At 42.7% G+C, this 20,240-nt stretch overlaps 1 protein-coding gene across 1 annotated transcript; it reads right to left on the bottom strand.

Annotated features, from left to right (window-relative positions):
- Positions 1-2,301: 2,301 nt before the first annotated feature.
- Positions 2,302-19,583, bottom strand: ZIM2 (zinc finger imprinted 2). The gene is made up of 7 exons (XM_061386541.1): positions 19,526-19,583; positions 16,761-17,224; positions 14,909-15,012; positions 14,259-14,306; positions 11,059-11,185; positions 10,765-10,857; positions 2,302-9,352 (listed from the first exon to the last, which is right to left on the bottom strand). Exons 2-7 carry the CDS (start codon positions 17,140-17,142, stop codon positions 8,403-8,405), a joined length of 1,704 nt encoding a protein of 567 aa, XP_061242525.1. The 5' UTR covers positions 17,143-17,224; positions 19,526-19,583; the 3' UTR covers positions 2,302-8,402.
- Between the last annotated feature and the right edge of the window lie 657 nt (positions 19,584-20,240).

Genomic DNA, 20,240 nt, shown 5'->3' on the forward strand with positions numbered 1-20,240 from the left:
AAACTCACGTCCATCGAGTTGGTGATGCCATCCAACCATCTCATCGTCTGTTGTCCCCTTCTCCTCCTGCCCGCAATCTTTCCCAGCATCAGGGTCTTTTCCAGACAGTCTGTTCTTCACATCAGGTGGCCAAAGAATTGTAGCTTCAGCATCAGTCCTTCCAATGAATATTGAGGGTTGATTTCCTTTAGGATGGAAATGTGGTTAAAACTGGAAACTTAATTTTTGATTTGCATTCTATAATAGAACGAAACTAAAAGAAAGCAGGAGACAGTGCTTCCCAGTCAGGTGCCACCCTTTGGAGCTCTGGCTGGCTCCTACAATTGGTAGGGAGAACTAAGATCCCGTAAATCATGCGGTATGGCCAATCCTGCCCCACCCCACAAGAAAAACCAAAGCCCAAGAAAACAAACGACGAAACCTATGGTCAGCTAATCCAAACCAGGCTTTTATCTGAAAGGCTGAAGTGGGCCAGGTATCATGGCAATGGGTCCTGTACTTCCTCGCTCTTTCAGGGTCCCCCCTAGAGGAGACCTGATAATCAGATGGCCTGGGCCCCAGCCCTGGACCCAGAGTGAGAGAAGATTCAAAACTGAGGCTGTGGGCGGGATATGGGGGTGGTATTTATAAGTTATGTGTGTGTGTACGTGTGCTCACATACTTAATGCGATGCTTTTCCTGCATTTTCCTTCGGATAATCTCTGGTTCCCACCTGCTTCTGGAAGCATAGGGTTTGGCTAGCTTGAGTGCATGCAGTGGGGCAACACTAGGAATAGTAACCCCATTCCTAGGATGCTGGCTTTTGGAGGAATTAAAATAAACAAGAAAAAGCCTACACAACGGAGCCTAGGATGGCAACAGTATGTGGGAATAACTAAGGAAAACTTATGAGAAAAACAAAAACCCACAAAGCTTTACCAGTTGATAAGAATGCCTGAATATATAAAAGAACATCATATTCCTGGATGCCAATAAATGTAACAAGGTCAATTCTTCCTAACTGATTTGTAAGTTCACTTCAATAATCATCAAACAGCTGTTTTTAACTGGTAAACAAATTTTTTATTCAGAAGAGTAACAATCGTATCTTTCTCATATAAATACACATACACATAAATGTACTTTTTAAAGGCTCAATGACAGAAAACTCATAAGGCTATACGCAAGTTAAAAATATAGATCTAGGATATGTAAAGGGTGACAAAACAATTTGGATGATACAGATATAGAACTGTATTATAAAATAACATATTATGACTTGATGTGTCATTTACTAAAATTGATGTCGGGGCAGTTAATGGGAGACCGTTTTTATTTTCACATTATACATTCAAAGTAAATTCAGTAATAGTTAAAAGTATATTTTATATAATAAAAACTGCAGGAAAAAACATTAATCTTTAGAGAAGGTTAGATTTCTAGGTTTAGAAAAGATATCGGAAGAATTGAGCTATATAAAAACTGAAACCTTGTCAAAAAAATTATCCAAACAAACAGGAAAATGTTTATGGCCAAAATGAAGACAGATAATACCCTTTAATAAAGAGACTGCTCAAATTGACTGGAAGATATTAAAGCCACACAGACAATGAATGCAAAGAGAAGAAATATAACTGCTTAAGAAGCTCAGAGGAAAATATTCAGTGTCCTTAAAAACTAAATAAATACAATTAAAATTAACGTCCTTTCCCTTGTTAAATTAGCAAAGGTGAAAAGTACTCTTAATACATAATGCTAGCGAGAATGTGTGGAAAACATAGTCATGAGTTAATGGTGGCAGTGCAAATTGCTATGTTTTCGAAGGAAAACTTAGATGTGTATTAGGAACCTTAAACAAGTATTCCCCTTCCAATACAATCATTCCCCTTCCGATACAGGAATTCCCCTTTGGCAAAATCTTAAAGCATCCTAAGTTTAGAAAAATATTTTAAGGACCAAAATGTTCATCACAGTATTCTTTACAATTGTGAAAAAACAGAACTAAGTTAAACATTCAAACAGAGGGAGGGACACACAGATAAATCTCTGGGCATACTGTGCAGCTGTGAACAAGGGGAAAATGGCTGACCAGGGTGACAGGGCAGTGTGTGAGGTGTACAATTACATGGAAAAAACACGCCATGCACACATGGGATGAGCACAGCTCAATGAAAGCTATGACCATCTTAAAATAGTAAAACAGCCACATGTGTGAGTAGGTGAGATAGAAGAGAGGTACCAAGGAAACCAGAGTTCCTCCCCACTACTCCCTAGAGGCAAGCACCTCCGTAGTCTGGTAATTATTTTTAAATTATAAGAAAACAGAGGACTTCCCTGGCGGTCCAGTGGTTAAGACCCTGTGCTTCCCAACACAGGGGGGCTCAAGTTCAATCCCTGTTTGGGAAACTAAGATCCCGCATGCAGTATATGCAGACAAAAAAAAATTATGAGAAAACAAACCAAAATGACCAAAATGTTAATGGTGTTTATGGTGCATTGGAGTGGGGGGGGGGGGGGGCGGGGACGGCAAGGCAGAGAGAGAGATCTACCTTTTCATAAAATTGAAATTGTTTTTAATGAGTCAAGTACTGCTCTCAAATGAACAGCAGGAATCCTTCAGAAATGCATACTTGAAAAAAAGGAAAAAGCAGTTCTTGCAAATCAGTAAAAAAAAAAAAAAAAAAGGCACAAAGACACAATAGTAAAATGGGCCAAAGGCCGAGATTATACAGAGAGAAGTTTAAAAGCATACACAGGCGGGAAGGAATCCATGAGTTAGCAAGAATCACTTTTTTGGCTTATCAGACAAGCAAACATTTTGTTGGTTTAAGTAATAAATATCCAGTGCTGGCAAAGTTGTTCACATCCTTATTTATACCAGGCGTGGCAAAGACATTTCTTTGCAAATGCTGAGAAAGGTGTGGGCCAGTCTTCAAGTTCAGGGCCAGTGTGACTGATTAGCTATGCACATCCCTGCCCACCCTCCTCCCACCCTGCCCTTAGCTGGCGGCTGTGAGTGCTGCCCCTCGGGAAACAAATTCTGCGCTATCTTTTGAGAACCACAGAAATGCTCTTCACGTCTCATCTGGTAATATCACTTTTTGGAAATCTATCTTAAGCAAGCAACTACAAATACAATGCTCTATGATCTGTTAATCGAACCTTTTCATCACTGTCATTTTTAAATTGTCATTACAAATTAGTAAGAAAAAGAGAACTTTAAATCTGTAATTATATGAAAAATATTTACTCAAAGGAAAAAAAATTGTTAAGTACAGTGAATACTAAAATATGATAAGATGTGGCTGTGTCTGACGTATGGCTGTGGTTTATCAGCAATCACTAAGAGAAAAGCACCCCCTGAGTGCCTGCTATGTACCAGGCACTGTTAGGCTCTGTTGCACAGAGGAGCTCCAGGCTTTTCAAGAGCCCCAGCGGGAGGCACCGTCACCGCAATTCTTAAGAAAGCGAGGTTAATCAGCTTTTGAGGAGGGGGCTGGCTCTGGCTTCAGGTCTGCCTGGTTCCAAAGCCCATGCTCTCCCTGCCCTGCCAAGGGGTCCTCAGCCAGTGAACACAGGCATGGTCCTGGCTGTGTGCTCTGATGAGAGCACCCCGGGGTAGTTTATTAGCCTGCTGTGCTTCTCAAATTTTATTTAATATGCTTAACACTATTTAATGAGGAAAGTAAACCTAACACAACTGGTTAAATGAGGGTCTGAACAAACTACTTCATCTGTGGATCTTTCTAGGCCTGACATCAGGCCTCTTATTCCCTAAGGGGGGTTAAGAGTGCAAATTCTTCTTGGAGAAAGTGAGTATAGGGGAGAGTTAAGTAGTTCAGTTGCTCCCAAGAGAAAAAGAAATCTAAAAATCTTTTAGACATTGAGCAGAGAAGGCCAGGAATGCTTCCAAAGCCTTCAAGTGCTTCCAAAGCCTTGCTGGGAACTTCTCCGTGGGGAACACAACCACGTGCAAAGACATCACAGCAAGTTGCTGTGAGATTCCAAGACTCAGGAGGTAAAGGGGAAGCAGTGCACACGTAAGAGGTGAGTTTCGGGTGTACAACACAGGGAGTGAGTATTCTTATACATTACCAAACAATCGCCACAATGATCCCAGTTACCATCTGCCACCACAGAGCTGTCACAATATTACTGACTATATTCCCTATTTGTACATTACATTCCTGTGACTTCTTTTATAGCTGGAAGTTTGTACTTCTTAATCCCCTGCAACTTTCTGGTCTATCCCCCCATCCTCATATAATACAGTATGTTAATTATAACTAAATAAAAACAAATTTTTTAAAGGTTCACAATGGAATAAAAAAAAGAGAGATAAAGAACAGTATCCCCAGTTTCCAACTCTAGAAGTCTAGTGAAATAAACTAGGCCACATCTATGCAAGCAAGTATCAGGCAGTCCTGAAAGATGAAACTGGGGAATATATGTAAGAAGATGTTCATGATCTATTAGAAGAAAAATTTCAACTTTTAAAATAGTATGTATTTTATTTAAAAATCTATATAAACCTACACACAGGAAAAAATGTCTGAACGGTGTATACCTCTTTCAGCAGCAAGTATATCCAAGACAGGAAAATACAAGTATTAAAAAACAAAAATCCAAAACCTCAAAGATGATAGTATTTTCTAATTGTCTTGAACAGATATGTATTACTTGCATAATCAAAGAAAGCTTAAAACATGAGTGTTTCTAAATTTAAAAAATATTAACCTGAGTGTAAGAGCAGTGCCCAAACTGCCTGATGTATTAGGAGTTGGTTGGGAAAAGCCAGGAAGAATAGCATTGTCTTGGGGGCCCACTAGAACGGCAGGAAGAAAAGCAGCAAGGTGAGAGAGAACAGGCTGAGGCACCTGCCACCACAGGCAGCTCGAGTTCAGCTTGTAAAGTATGGAGGCAGTGGCCTGTGCTTATTCCATAAATTCCCACTAGTCCAGGGATGACCGGCAGAGTTAACTATCCATGCTGTCGCCGCTGCCATCTGTGGTATGAAAGAAGCATCGGAACAGAGTCAAGTCTGATGTTCCCTGGCTTTCTGGAGTTAAGGCCTCTTAAGAAGCCTTGGCCAGGGCCCTCGACAAATGGCCCACAGCAGACCCCCTCAAGGAGTCTCCATCACCTCTTAATCCAAATATCTAAAGATCAGGATGGAGTAATGGAGGGAGGCACATAAAGAAAAGTCTAGAAGAGGTGATAAAGAAGGAACATGCAGATGGATCATGAAGAGTCCACAGATGGTGAAAACTCTGAATCCTTTCTGCCTGTGAATGGTGCAGTGGCTTGGAGAATGACTTCAAGAGCCTAGACCTTTGGGAAGGGCAAAAAGCTTGATGGGATATGATATAAAGTACACAAAACCACCTACGAGGTATACTTGCCAAAGCAGCTGAAGATGAATCAAATTAAATTCTCCAGAGTTTAGCGTTAACTTCCACTTAGAGAAAATACAGAGAGAGGGACAAATTAAGGATACCACAGGAAGCAAATGGACACATTTAGAAGGGGGGACATTCCACAGGACAACTGACCTTGTTTCTGCCAATACTACTTGCATAATCACACAAAGCTTAAAAAAAAAAATGAGGGCTAGAATGATGGTTGCCATGGCTGGAGGGAGGGGGAAATGGGGAGTTATTATTTAATGGATACAGAATTTGAGTTTTTCAAGATGAAAAAGTCCTGAGTATCCACTGCACAATAATGTGACTCCACTTAATTTTGTCATGGATTTATCAGAATTAAAAATAAATTAAAAAATGAGTGCTTCTAAATTTAAAAAGTTAAACCTTAATATAAAGAATATAAAAACTGTTAGCTATATTAGGAATTGGGTGGAGAGAGGGGGGAAATATATTTCTACATTATTCTTGGGGTCACATAAGGCATTAAGAAAAAGTGAGAGGAGATTGCTTTAGATTAAGAGAAACTTGAAATCAGACAACCAAATGAAATCAATGGAGCACATTTGGATCCAGATTCAAACAAGTCAGCTATAAAAGGACATCTCAGAAATGACTAGGAAAATCTGATTACGGTGTGGGTAAGACACTTTGAGTTGATCTAAAATTTTCCTTTTTAGGTAGATATACTGAAGTTTAAAAAAACAGAGATGACACAATTGAAAGAAAGTGTGTTAAATAATAATTGAAGTAGTATGGAGATTTAGCAAAAATGGTGAAGGAAGAAATGAAATGGCAGACTGACAAGGGCGTGAGTAAAGCTATGATCCCGGGGAAAGAAGATTTCACAAGGTAGTGTGGTGAGGTAGAAATTACCATGAAGAAATTACAGGGTTTTCCTGGAGTTGAAAGGAGAGATTAAGGAAAAATTACAACTGTTCAGAAAAGGATGGGGTCTGGTTGAAAAGGCATAGGAACCAACATGAAAGGACTCCCAGTGGCCAGAGCTGGAACAATTCTAAAATAAGTAATGGTCGTGCTGAATTACAGCCCATGCCACAAATCCATCCTGATAAAATAAATTACTGAATAAAAATACAGGGAAGCAACTTTTCCTCACAGAATTCTAACTACTAAATGTAGAAGGGATGAGGAAAATTAAAAAATCACCATTATAGTATGACAGAGTAAAAATGGCTGTAGGTAAAATCCACTTGCTAGATGCTAGAATTCAGTAGGTAAAAGTTTCAGGAGAAATTGGAAGCTCTCCTCAAAGTTTCTCCTGAGAGATATTTATAAATTACAAACAGAAACAAATATAGGTTAATTAACAACATCAACAATAAGCCACACTGACATTATGTTCCTTTGAGGTAGTGGTGGCAGGATCAGAAACAAATATACAGTGGGTGGGAGGGTGGTCCCTGGGAGGAAGCAGGGGCAGTCAGTGAGGGCTGTCTCATCAGGGACTTGGGAAACAAGGAAGAGGGGCTGTGAGTGAGCGCTCATGTGGAGCAAGTGCTCATTTGGCTGGTGCAGGTCCTAATGAGTCATGTTTGTTTTTAATTTCATGACTCTGGAGCCACACATCATAGATCAGAAATGTCAGGATGAGAAAAAGTAAGGCAGTGAATAACGATAGACACAACCCACCCTGCCAGGCAAGGAGTCAGATTCTGAGACACCAGGTCCACTTGGTTCCCGTGTCTTTGCGTCTGACCATCATTCAAGTCGGTGATGCAAAACCTTTACATTAGAACAGTATGGTATGAGAGGGATTTTTAGTGCAATCCGTGGCTCATACTTTTGAGTGAAGTATGCCCAGTGTAGAAATAGGACTTTATGTGAAGCTGGCTGTGCTGACGATGCCAGAGTCCAAGAACAGAAACAGCTTTCAAATACTCCTTCCTTTTTCAAAAATACAAAACCCCAAACCCTCAAATATAAAATTACAAAAAATTCTATTTGATCAGAAGCAGATTTACGATCTGCAAGACCAATTATAAGAAAGTGTTTAGCAAAAATATACTTCACTGATCAGTGTCCCCAAAATTCATCTAATCCTAAATTGTAAAAGCAATGGCTATCAGAACTTCACTTTAAAAATCTTTTTGATCCCCTAATACTACAAGTGTTCCCATCTGATTTAACATGAAATAACACTGAAATTACTAAAAAGGAAGGTGGCTTCAGTCAGTACAGCTGTTACTTTTCCTCAGAGAGGATGTGGCAGGAATAAAACAAACCTGGGTTGAGCATCAAGATTTAAAATAAGTATCTCATGGACTCAAAAACCAAATAATTGAACCAAACCAAGCTGGGGTTCAGTTCTTGTCTCATCACTTAAAACCCAGGTCAAATCAAATGACAACCTGAGTTTCAAGTTTGCTCCATCTGTAAATATGAAATAAATATCGTCAAACTAGGTGCAGTGCAGCACTCCTTAAAAGATCAAATAATACATATGACAATGTTTTCAAAATTATGAACTACTATGTAAACACATTACCGATTGCTTCAGCTTTGTGGATTGATCTCTATAGGTACACCTCAAAAACCTTTTTATGATGCCCTCTGCTGATACATCCCATATGGTAAAGATACTGTATGTGAGCACTCCTGTAAAAATTCAGGCAACAGAGTTCCTGCCTGGAGCCCACCTGCCAGTCACAAATTTTTTGCCAGGATGTCAAAATCGAGGTTCTCCATTCTGTGGACACCACCAGAGAAGGGTAAAATCTATCGGCTTCTTTCCCATGCAACAAAAGTACTCTGTAAGGTTTTCTGCCTCAGTGACTGACACATGTGCTGTCCGTCTGCAAAAAGATTGTCCTATCCCCTTGCAACCTCTTGCTGTGTTCTGACTGCACCGTGACACATTTTCAAGTTGTTAACAAGGTGGGCGGGCTGGTGGAAGACCCTCTTACATTCAGAGCACTTGAGGGGTCTCTCTCCAGGAGAAAGCCTAAGATGCTGAGAAATGTTCTGACGGGAGGGTTTTCAACAGTGACGGCACTCAAGGGGCTTCTCTTGGGAATGGAGCTGGTAATGTTGAGTGAGGTAGGATGGTTGGCTGAAACACTTCCCACACAGCTGGCACTGGTAAGGCCTCTCCTGAGAGTGAATCCTGTAGTGCTGGATGAGGTGTGAACTCTGACGGAACCTTCTGCCGCAGTCGCAACACTGATAGGCTCTTTCTCCAATGTAGTCGTGCTGTCGCTTATATCGAATCAAATACATCTTGTTTCGGGGCAACTCAAGCGGCAGGGCCATTGCTACTTCGTGGGCTTTGAGATGCTGGAAAAGATGCACAGCCTGGATAAAAGCTTTGCCGCATTGGAAACACTCGTGGTAGTCCTGACACTGAATTCTCACGCGGCCGTAGACATCTGCACGCTGGGTCAAGGACTTCCCATCTGAGTGAGTCTTCTGATGTCTGGTGAGGTGTAGCATGAGGTAGAAGGCTTCCCCACACTGTTTACATACAAACGGCTTCTTCCCCGTATGGATCTGCTGGTGTTTCTCCCGGCCTGGTCGGGTACTAAAATTTCTGTCGAAAAATTCACATCTGTAGTGTTTGTTCTCTTGGAGGAAAAATAAGTTGTGGGCCAGCTGGGACCTGGTGCAGACTTCAGGAGTAGTGCGCTCCTGGGGATCCTTTCCAGGAAGACTCTCCGATGGTTTGTTAAGTTCCAAGCTTTTCTCTAGTTGATCACCCTCGTGGCTTCCTTCCTGATTAAGGGTCTTCGGGTCACTCATTTCTGTGGGACTCAAAACTACGGCTGGCTTGACCTGTTGCGACTCCAGGGGATCATCAGAAGACTCTCCTGTGTGGGTATACCAGGAATCACCTGCCTCCAAATCCTCTATTCCTGCCCCCGAAGATGATTTTTCTACAGGCAGGCTTTGCTCTGGAGTTAGATCTTTGGTTTCTGATTGCTCCTCCCAATCTAAAAGAAATGTAAAAGGCCCTCTACTATTTTTACTCAGAGAGAAACATCATTATAGTAGAAACAGAAGAAAAAGACCAAAAATTACAGAAGAGTACAGAGGTTTGAGTTTTCTGGGAACCTAAGGAGAGAGTGGGAGAAGGATGGAGAAGAGAGTAAGTAAGGACAGGTGAGGGTGAGGCAGAAGAGACCACCTAGGAGGACTGAACACTGACGAAGATGCCAGAGTCACCGACAGGAGAATGAGAAGGAAACCAGAGAAGAGGTGGGACTGGGGCTTGGCTGAAACTTCCAGACCATGCTTGGTACACCACTGCTCTTTGGAGGAACTAATATAACTGTGGCCATAAAGGGATTCTATTGTCAGGTCAATCTGGGCAATACTGTATGATGCAAGTCAGCTTTCACTCCTGTAGGACTCTTCAGATCCCTTAACCAGCGTCTCAGATCTCAAAAGGGGAGATATAAGAGGTAGCATTTCTCTAATTAATCTTGTTAGGGAACACTTTTTTTTTTTAAAGAACCCCTATTATCATAATTCTGTAGGACTACTGAAGAAACAGTGGAGTACACCGGTCAACAATCTCTCACTCAGAATAAAGCAAGAGAATTCCAACTCTTTTCTTGGCTCTCAATCTCTCGTTTTACCCATTCAACTTAACATTTATTAAACGTCGATTTTGAGCAAAGTGTTATCCAAATGGATGTTCCTAAGTCTGTATAAAGACTCTAATCAGGCTATAAATGTACAAAAGGAGAGTTTGGGGAATTAATTTCTTTGGGGAACAGAAAAAGATCAGGGAGGGGAAGGCATTAGGGCTCAGCAAGCAGTTAAGTGGGTGGCAAGCTTATTCTGAGCAGACACTGAACTATGAAAAGTAGAGTCCTGGGGAGCAGTAATACAGGGTTCTGTTAGGAGTATCTATGAGAGATCAAGCTGGATGTGACTTTTAGGCCAGACTGGGACGGACTTAAATGTTTTGCTAGAAGTCTGGATTTTCTTTTGAGAGTGGTTAAGAACCTGATCCAAAGTTTGTGCTTTATAAAGTCAACTCCCTGAGTGGGGCTGGAAAGAGCAGTGGTATCACACCAAGGTTTTTGCTTGTCTCAGTGAGAGACGAAAGACCTCTGATTTCTAGCTGTCAGGGGAAAGGCACAAATGAATGTGGGGGCTTGAACACTAGAGGATAGGGAAACTGGCCTCCCTGGAACTGAGCAGGAGAGAAGAGATGAGCTGCGGAGAGGAGATAAAAGAAGTACTGAGTGAGAATGATGCGGTGAGGCCACATGTGCCCCTCACATAAAAGCACCTACCAGCCTTCTCTCTAAGCTGAGTGGGCTTTGAGGACCAGCTCCCAGCCCCTGCTCACTGAGCAGGGTTGTCTCCCCAAGATTCCGGTCTCACTGCTCACCTTGACATGTCACTGTACTCCCGTCTTCCTCCCTAGCATGTGACTCCTCCTCTTCCAGCTGTGAGATAATGTCAGGTTTAGGGAACTGGTACCCTGTTGAAGAAGGAGACTTATAACTTGGGGGTTCTGTCCTGTACCCCCAGGAACTCCACTCCCAGCCTGGTTTCTAAAGACTCTGAGATAATAGGGAAAGTGCAAATTTACACACAAGAACAATAAAGCCTGTTTCCAAAGATTTTGGCCACTAGGGACATATGCCAATGTCTGAAAACAATTCTGGTCATCACAGCTTACCGAGGGAGACCAGGTTCCTGTAATTTTCCAGCATCACCTCCCGGTAGAGGTTCCTCTGAGAAGCACTGAGATAGGGTAATTCCTCTGGACTGAAGTGCACAGCCACATCCTCGAAAGTCACCAAGTCCTGAAATGCCAGACATACTCCTAAATGATTGAAATCCGGAATTATCCCAAAGAGGGGAAAAGTGCCTGATAAGAGGGGACTGACCATGAAGCAGACATTCAGACAAGCAGAAAGACTCTAATCCAAAGGTTTCAGGGACTTAGAAGCGTATCTTTCCTTTAAGTCTTTCTCATTAAAATGCTTTCTTCTCTGCAATCATCCTCTGTTTTTTTTTCAGTCTTCTAACTTTATAGAGACTTTCAATGGCTAAGTCAAAGATCTCCCTTGGGAAATGTCACACTTTTTCCAATATCTTTTGGTATTAATTTCTAACATAATTCCACAGTGATAAGAGAACAGACTGTATATGATTTCAATACCTTCAGACCATGAAATTTTTGCACTTTGTTTTATGTCCCTGGATATGTTCTAGTGTCTCCTAGTTTATAGTCTATGGGAACTTGAATAGAATTTGAATTCTCTTGTTGTGTGAAAACTACATAAATCTGAATTCTGTTGAACTGGTTCACAGTGCTCTTCAGATCTACTATATCCTCCTACTTTTATTCATTCTATTAATTTTGAGTTTGATATTGAAAGTCCAACTAAAAATCTTAATTTATCTACTTAAAAATAATTGTAATTTATAGTGGAACTTCCCTCATAGCTCAGTTGGTAAAGAATCTGCCTGCAATGCAGGCGACTTGGGTTTGATTCCTGGGTCAGGAAGACCCCTGGAGAAGGAAATGGCAACCTACTCCAGTATTCTTGCCTGGAGAATCCCATGGACAGAGTACCCTGGCAGGCCATGTGTCCATGCGGTCACAAGAATTGGACACGACTTAGCGACTAAACCACCAACCACCACATAGTGGAACTATATGTAACTTTGTTCTGGACTCTCCAAGACTCCTGTAAATGTGTTATCATACTTTCATAATTTAAAACATAAAAAAAGAAAGATAAAAAAGAAGTATATCTTTCTTTGGTCTTGAAGTCTGAGAGAAGTAGGAGCATTTCTGAGAGAGCTCCTGCTGCTAATTTTTAGAGATTTGTGTTGGAGGAGAAAGATCCTTTTAAGTTCCTTTATAAAGAGAGAAAAATGCAAATAAAAGCTGAGCAGTATACCTCAATTTCAGGAAAAAGAGACAACTGGGTTAAAGTTCTGGCTCTAAGTTTAAGAGACAATTGTCTAAGAGACAATTGAGTTTAAGTTCTGGGTTTAAGTTCTGTGAGTGTGGATAGGTTAAGCCTCAGTGACTCATCCATAAAACACAAACAGCTCATAAATATGAAGAGATAGCCAATCTTATTATAACAAGAAAATGCATTTCAAAATGACAAAGTATGACTTTATACCCATTCAACTAACAAAAATTAAGAAGTCCGACAATACCAAATACTGTCTAGAATGTGGACTCTTGGTGGTGGTGGTGTAGTTGCTCAGTCATGTCTGACTCTTTGAGACCCATCCACTGTAGGCAAGCTCTTTTGTCCATGGGATTTCCAAGGCAAGAATACTAGAGAGCGGGTTCCCATTTCTTTTCCAGGGAATCTTTCTGACCAAGGATTAAACCTCCAACTCCTGCATTGCAGGCAGATTCTTTACTGACTGAGCCACCAAGGAAAATCTTAGAATGTGGACTTTTGAGACCTCTTAAAAGATGCTAAAAGTGAAGCTGCTCAGTTGTGTGTGACTCTTTGTGATCCTGTGGACTGTAGCCTACCAGGCTCCTCCATCCATGGAATTTTCCAGACAAAAGTACCGGAGAGGGTTGCCATTTCGTTCTCCAGGGGATCTTCTCGATTCAGGGATTGAACCCAGTTCTCCCACATTGCAGGCAGATGCTTTACGTCTGAGCCACCAGGGAAATATAAATTGGTAAACCACTTTGGGTCCAGAAATATACCTATTCCTAGGTACATCTGCTCGTGTGTACTGCCTTATAACCTCCAAAATCTAAGACAGACCCAAACATTCATTTACGGTAGAAGAGATAAATGTATTATGATTTTGGGGCTCCCCAGTGGCTCAGATGGTAAAGAATCTGCCTGTAACACAGGAGACCCGGGTTCAATTCCTGAGCCGAGAAGATCCCCTGGAGAAAGGAATGGCAACCCACTCTAGTATTCTTGCCTGGAGAATTCCATGGACAGAGGAGACTGGCAGGCTACAGTCCCTGCAGTTGCAAAGAGTCAGACACAACTGAGCGTTCAGTTCAGACACTCAGTCATGTCTGACTCTTTGCGACCCCATGAACCACAGCACGCCAGGCCTCCCTGTCCATCACCAGCTCCTGGAGTTTACCCAAACCCAGCAGATGGTGATTTGGCCAGATTTTTCTTAGAGAAGGAACAATAGTGAGGGTTGTTTTTGCAGTCAGTTGAACAACGGGTAAACAGGGTGGGCTGGTGAAAACCCTATTTCTTTCTTTTTTTTAAAATTTATTTATTTGGCTTTTCTTCTAAGGAGTAAGCGTCTTTTAATTTCATGGCTGTAGTCACCATCTGCAGTGATTTTGGAGCCCCAAAAATAAAGTCAGCCACTGTTTCCACTGTTTCCCCATCTATTTGCCATGAAGTGATGGGACCAGATGCCATCATCACTGAGTGACTAACACACATATAATCACACCACAGAATAATAATAATCATCCAGTAATAACAAACTAATTACAATTACATGCAACATTCTTGGTAACAGAAGGGTGAATGTAAAAAGCAGGTATTGGAAGACTACATAAGACTATGATACCCATTTCACTAATATACATATTTTGTGTTTTCATGGAAACATTATGCAGATCAATGAACTAGAGAGCATGTACTGACTGCCCAGCTTCTATAGAGGGGTTTATTTGGCTCACATGTGTTTTTTATTCTTTCTTCAAAATTTGCCAACACCAAAATATTGGTGTAATTCATATTATTTGGATATTTTTACTTCTTTTTAAAAAATCAGAAGATCTAGAGATCTGGGTTCACATTCTCACATGGCACCATTAGCTGAAGCTGAGTCACAGCTGCCCCTTTGATGGGGCAGGTGCCTCCCAGTTTGTCATAATCCACCCACTTACAAGCTCTTTTATATTACCTCAGCAGTCTCTGTGGGCATCTTCACTTGGGATCCTTGACATGAACACTGTAGGGACAGAGGGCTATTCTCAGAAACAGATCATCTAGAACGTTTCTCAATCCTTTTCCCCTTATCTCTCCCTCAAGGAGCATATTTAAACACTTTGTTTTCCTAATTGTCAAACGCCTTCCCCCACACATCAATTTTTTTCTAAAGGAAGCACAACATGTTAGCTTCTTCTAGGTTTCAAAACATGATTTAACAAGAACATTAAGGAGCAAATTTTTAAAAATTCACAACAGTTATTTCATATATAAAAAGGAGCATAATAATAGTACAAATCACATGAGGGTTGCTTTGATTAAGTCAAAAGTGGAGATAAAATGGAATAATAAACAATGAAAAATTTATTCCTGAGATAAGAAAAGAGAGAAAACATTAAAGATATGGTATGTAGGGGTGGCAGTAAGTGTGAGAAAAAGCAGGAAAGCAAATACAAAGAGTCAGAAGAAAATTCTGATACAGAAACCAGGGAAAGGCTCAGTTAGGTAAAGTTTATATAAAGACTTTAAGGAAATGAGGAAGTTTAATTAGATAGGGGAGGTCTGGAAATCAGAAGGGGGAGCTCCTCATACTGGAGAACTAAGTCAGAAGAAAACCTGACTCACCTGAGATGTAACAAATGGTTTACTGTCAGACATCTCTGTGTCCTCCTTTTGGTGTTCATTGGTGTTTCTCTTTTCGGCAAGAACAAAGTTCTGAAGAGAGAAACCTAGAAGGGAAAGGAATGACCATAGCATTGAGTCCAGTCTGGCAGCACCCACAGAGAGAGTAGCCTGCCAATCCCTCACCTGCCATGGGCGGAAGCAGCACTTCCTATGACAAGACCGAAAAAACATTTCTCAGCTCAGTGTGGCAATTCCAGAGAAGAGGTTTGGTTATCTCCCACCCCTAAATGCTTCCATTGATTTTCAGCGCCTTCCAAATAAAACAGAAGTTCCCTCTTTATTCGTATCAATGGTCCTAGCTTCACCATCCATTTAGTCACCAGGGAACCTCAGTTTCTCAATTGTAACATGAAAATTACGATAATATCTCTAATTCTATGGGCTCCTGTAAGGATTAAACATTACATATGTGAAGCACAAAACAGGCATTAAAAAAAAAACAAAACACAACAACTCTTATTACATCTTTTTCACTCAGGGGTCTAGAAGACGACGACCACCTTCCCTTACGAAACCTGAAGTCCTTTCTTGCTTGTGGTCTCTTTCCAAGAGTATCTTTCACTATTCTATAGTTTCTTTCTCATACCCTAGCAAGCTCTTTCCCTTCCCTTGAATTCCAGCTCCATCAAAGGTGGTGCCTTTGACCAAGTTTAAAAATTCTGTGGGACAATATGCCCTACGTCCACTGAAGGCAGTATAACAGCCATGATTAACAAGAGGACAGACTGGAAGCAGCCACAGGTCTGAATCCTGACTGCCAAATACTATTAATAATTGTGGACCACAGGCAAGTTGGGCTTCCCTGGTGGCTCAGACGTAATCCCTTGGAAAAAGAAATGACAACCCACTCCAGTCTTTTTGCATGGATAATTCCATTGGCGAGGAGCCTGGCAGGCTATGGGATCAAAAAGTCAGACACAACTGAACGACTAACACTTTCACAGGTAAGTTATTCAACCTCCCTGTGCCTGTCTTCTCATTTGTGGAAGGAGGGTAATACCTATCTCAAGAACTATTAAGAGAAGTAAAGCACTATTATAAAATATTTAGAATGCAGTACATTTTAAGTGTCCAATATGTTTACTATTAGCATCTTCACAATTCTTTTAATGAATGCAGGTGCACACAATTGGACTAATCATAATCATAATCATAATCATAATCAGCATTCAGCCATACAAGACCCTCATGTTTATTTCAAATTTACTTGTTTATATTTTTCAATGTAATCAACCCATTCCAATGGTCCACATCCCAGTCTTTTTCCCTTGCCTTTCTCTCCTTGTCTATTTATATATATATAAACATTGCTTTGTTTTTAGTATCAATTTCATTCAGCTTTGTTTTTAGTATCAATCTCATTCAAAGGGCTATTAGGAGTGAATGGCTTTCTTCTATCATCATTGAAATGCCCTTAGTTCCAGTCTAGTAACTCTGAGTTTCTAAGAGACCAGTCAAATTTTGACAGAATTTAAATTTCAGGCCTCATATCTCCCACATTGCATGCCCTCTTTTTTTTTTTTTTTGACTGTGTATTGTTTTGTGTTGACACTAAAGTTTAGGCTCAAAATGAAATGTGGAAGGGCAGGGAACAAAGCAGAGAGAAGGCATACTCTCAGAAAATAGCATTAAAAGCAAAAACCAAACTTCAAGTTTCTTTCATTTCACATAAGATTAGGCAGATTAGACTGGAGATTATAAAATTCATTCATTCATTCATTTAACAAGTTTTATTTAGCTCCCTCTTACATGCTAGGCATACAGCAAATGTTCAGAAAGTCCCTCCTCTCACCTTCCTCCTCACATACTTGGATCAAGTCTGCCACCAGGTCTCCTGCTTCCTTGCTGCTCTTGGGCTGTTTTGACCTCACCCATATCTGAACTTTCTCTGGCAAGATGTTCAGAAACTGCTCCAGCACTAGCTGCTCCATAATCTGCTCCTTGGTGTGGATCTCTGGCTGCAGCCACCGCCAGCAGAGCTCCTGGATTTGGCTCACAGCTTGGTGAGGCCCTGTCACCGACAGGGATTGAAAATACCTAAAATTCTGATGAGAAACTCTCAGAACCTCTGGGTTTCTTATGGGCGTGGTTTCTGGATTTTCTTCTTGATCATGTAGATGAATGAGCTGGGGATTCCTCCAGATGTCATCCAAAACCTCTTTCATGCGGAGCATTTTTACAGCTTGACCCTTCAAAGGATGGAGATACTCTAAAAGGCAGGCTGCTTCAAAGCACACTGTTGTGGAAGATGGTGGGCTGGAAGATGTGGAAGATGAAGAAAAGAGTCAGAAACCTTAGGATCTGCAGAAATTACACAGAGACTCACAAATGGTTTGCACAGTTTAACTGGACAGTAGAGGTTATGTGAATCAAAGGAAGTTACCTCATTTCACACAAATGCCTAAATGAATATTCACAGATTTGTACATCTACAGACAGGTTGTCGCCTCAGTCACAATATCAAGTCTAGAAGATCCACAGACACGGGCTAGAAAAATCTCAGAAATGGCACTGAAGAGAAGAGATTTGAACTCCAAACCACAATGAACTGAACTAACTGATGAGCCACGTAAGAATATCATTTTAAAAATGAGTTAATACAAAATGAGGAAAGATCGTTACATTCATCCTACAAAGGACTGGATTCCTATGCAAAACATATAAAGAAATCATACAAATCTGTAAGAAAAAGGCAGCGATCAGTTAAATATTGAAATATATTTTCTTATTTCTTTATTTACACATTTTAATTCTTTAGCTAGAAGTTAGTCTGGGATAACATACGACAGGACTGTAATTTTTTCTAAATACTTTTCTGCCTACCATCAATTTTAAATTTGTTATTACTTCCTTTTTTTGGATGTATGATACCCCCACTGAACTGAATTTCTATCTCTACAGGCTGCAGTATAAGATTCTGAGAAAGGAGTAGCAGAAATGACTGTGAAATCCTGGCAGCCTGCCTCCCTAGGCTAGCCAGGTCCCAAGCTACAGCAAGAGTCACAATCCTTTCTCCTCACCCAGAGAGGGAAAAGTAGGGATAAAAGCAGCTAATGTTAAATACTTGGGGAAAAAAAAAAAAAAAGCCAGAGAGTCCCTAAAAAACATATGAGTGGTGGTAGGTTCCTTGATTTCAGAGTAAGGAAGAAATTCCAGAGAAAAGGGGACGAGAGTTGGGAGAAGGGAGTGAAGACCAAGAGATTCCAGGTGGGCAGAGGCTGTGGCAGGAGGAAGCAGGGACTGAAGGCAGCCACCAAAAGAGAAGTGCTGAGGTATGGAGAAAGGAGTAAGGCAAGGCCAGGCAGAATGCAGAGCTGGAGCAGAGGAGGAGGAGGGGGGCAAGGTAGATAGGAAGAACCAATCTGGGCTAGGAGAGGTGTCCAGGGAGTAGGCACCCAGAGAGAAGGGGTGGGGCTGAGGTAAAGGAGGAGCAGAAAGGAGAGGCAGAACTAAGGAGAGGAAGGGGGTCAGGACTGAGGGAAAGAATATAGAGAGGAGAGGTGCGAGAGGTGGAGGAGGAGGGCTGAGCGAAGAGGCACAGGAAGGAGCGGGAAGGACGGACCAGGGCCCAGGCGGAAGTAGGGGCCAGCAGGAAGGCTGAGAGGAGGTAAGGGCTGGGAGAGCAGAGGTGGGCCAGAGGAAAACGCAGATGAAGGTGGGACAGGAGGTAAGGGGGAGCTGAATGAAGGAGAGCCTCTGAGGTGGATAAACGGGAGCCTGGAGAGAGGCAGGAGCAGGACAGAGGGGAGGGAGACAGGCAGGGCCAAGGCTGAGGGCACTATCTTGAAGGCAGAGCCTAAGGAAAAGCGGGGCGGGGTCTGAATGTGGGGGAGGCTGGGGGAAAGGGACAGGGGGTTTGGAGAGGAACACGGGTGCTTCTGGTCGGGGAGAGCGAGAGTGGGGTCCTAGAGAGAGGGCTGAGAGGCGTCCTCGAAACGGAGGGTGGAGGTCCTAAAGGAGGAGGCTGTCCTGAGGGGAAGGCAGGGGGTCTCTGAGGGGGAAAACGGGGGGGATCTTCGAAACGGGGGGCGGGGGCGGGAAGGGAAGGGCGGAGTCCTCAAGGGGGAAGGAGGGTTTTCTAGGCAGGAGTCCTTGAGGAGGCCAACAGGTGTCTCTGAAGGGGAAGGCCCGTGGGGTCCTCGGGGAGGGTCCTCAAGGACCAAGGAGCGCGTTCTTGGAGGGGAGAGCGGAGGGGCCCTGAAAAGGGGGGGTCTGCGGGGTCCTGGCTGTGGGGAGGAAGGTGCTCGACGTGGGAGGACGAGGACGGACGTACCCCTCCTTCCGGAAGGCCTTCAGGCCGAGGCAGCATTGCAGAGAGGGCGTGAGCAGCAGGGAGGCCGCCGCGTCCTCCTCAGAACCGACTTCGGCCGCGCGGCCTCCCGCACCGCTTCCCCGCAGGGCCGCTACTTCGCGCCTCCCTCCCCATCGACTTCCCCGCGAAGGGGCGCGTCTGCCCCGGCGTCCTCTCGGGGACGCCCGCGCCTCCCTGCCCGCGAGCCGGCCGCTCGCCCCCAGGTCCCCTCCGTCGCGTCCGGGCCCGGGTCGCCGCGCGCTCACCTCGCAGACGGACACCCTCGCCTGACCGAACCTCGCCACCTCAGACTTGCCGCGCAAACCCGCGACGCATGCGCAGCGCGGTCCGCGCGTGTGCACGGCGGGACGGCCGCAGCGCCGCTCGGAAAACGCGGGCAGCTTCCGGCCAGCTCCGCCGGGGGGCCCACGAGGACCGCGCTGCACAGAGAGCGCTGCGAGGGGCCGGGGAACTACTTCTTCTAGGTGCTTTACTAATTTTTTCAGTAGTTAGCACGTGGCTTAAAATTTTTTTTAATAAACAGTATGCAGTGAAAAGCCTTCTCACTGTGGGTGTGCTGCTGCTGCTGCTGCTAAGTCGCTTCAGTCGTGTCCGACTCTGTGCAAACCCATAGACAGCAGCCCACCAGTCTCCCCCGTCCCTGGGATTCTCCAGGCAAGAACGCTGGAGTGGGTTGCCATTTCCTTCTCCAGTGCATGAAAGTGAAAAGTGAAAGTGTGCCACCGACCAAATTTTCATGCTATAAACAACGTAACACTCAGGTGACAGGTGTAATTATTTGAATATTTATGAATAATTATATTGAATAATTATGAAAGCTTGAACATGTTTTCAGTGTCCTTCCACAGTGTCTTTGTTTATATGTAAATAGAGATATATGTATATACATATGTGCATTATACACACATACATGTGATTATTATTGATATAAATATACTATAAATTCGGCACATATATATC

This window comes from Bos javanicus, chromosome 18 (assembly GCF_032452875.1).
Source record: "Bos javanicus breed banteng chromosome 18, ARS-OSU_banteng_1.0, whole genome shotgun sequence".
NCBI classification, from domain to species: Eukaryota; Metazoa; Chordata; class Mammalia; order Artiodactyla; family Bovidae; genus Bos; species Bos javanicus.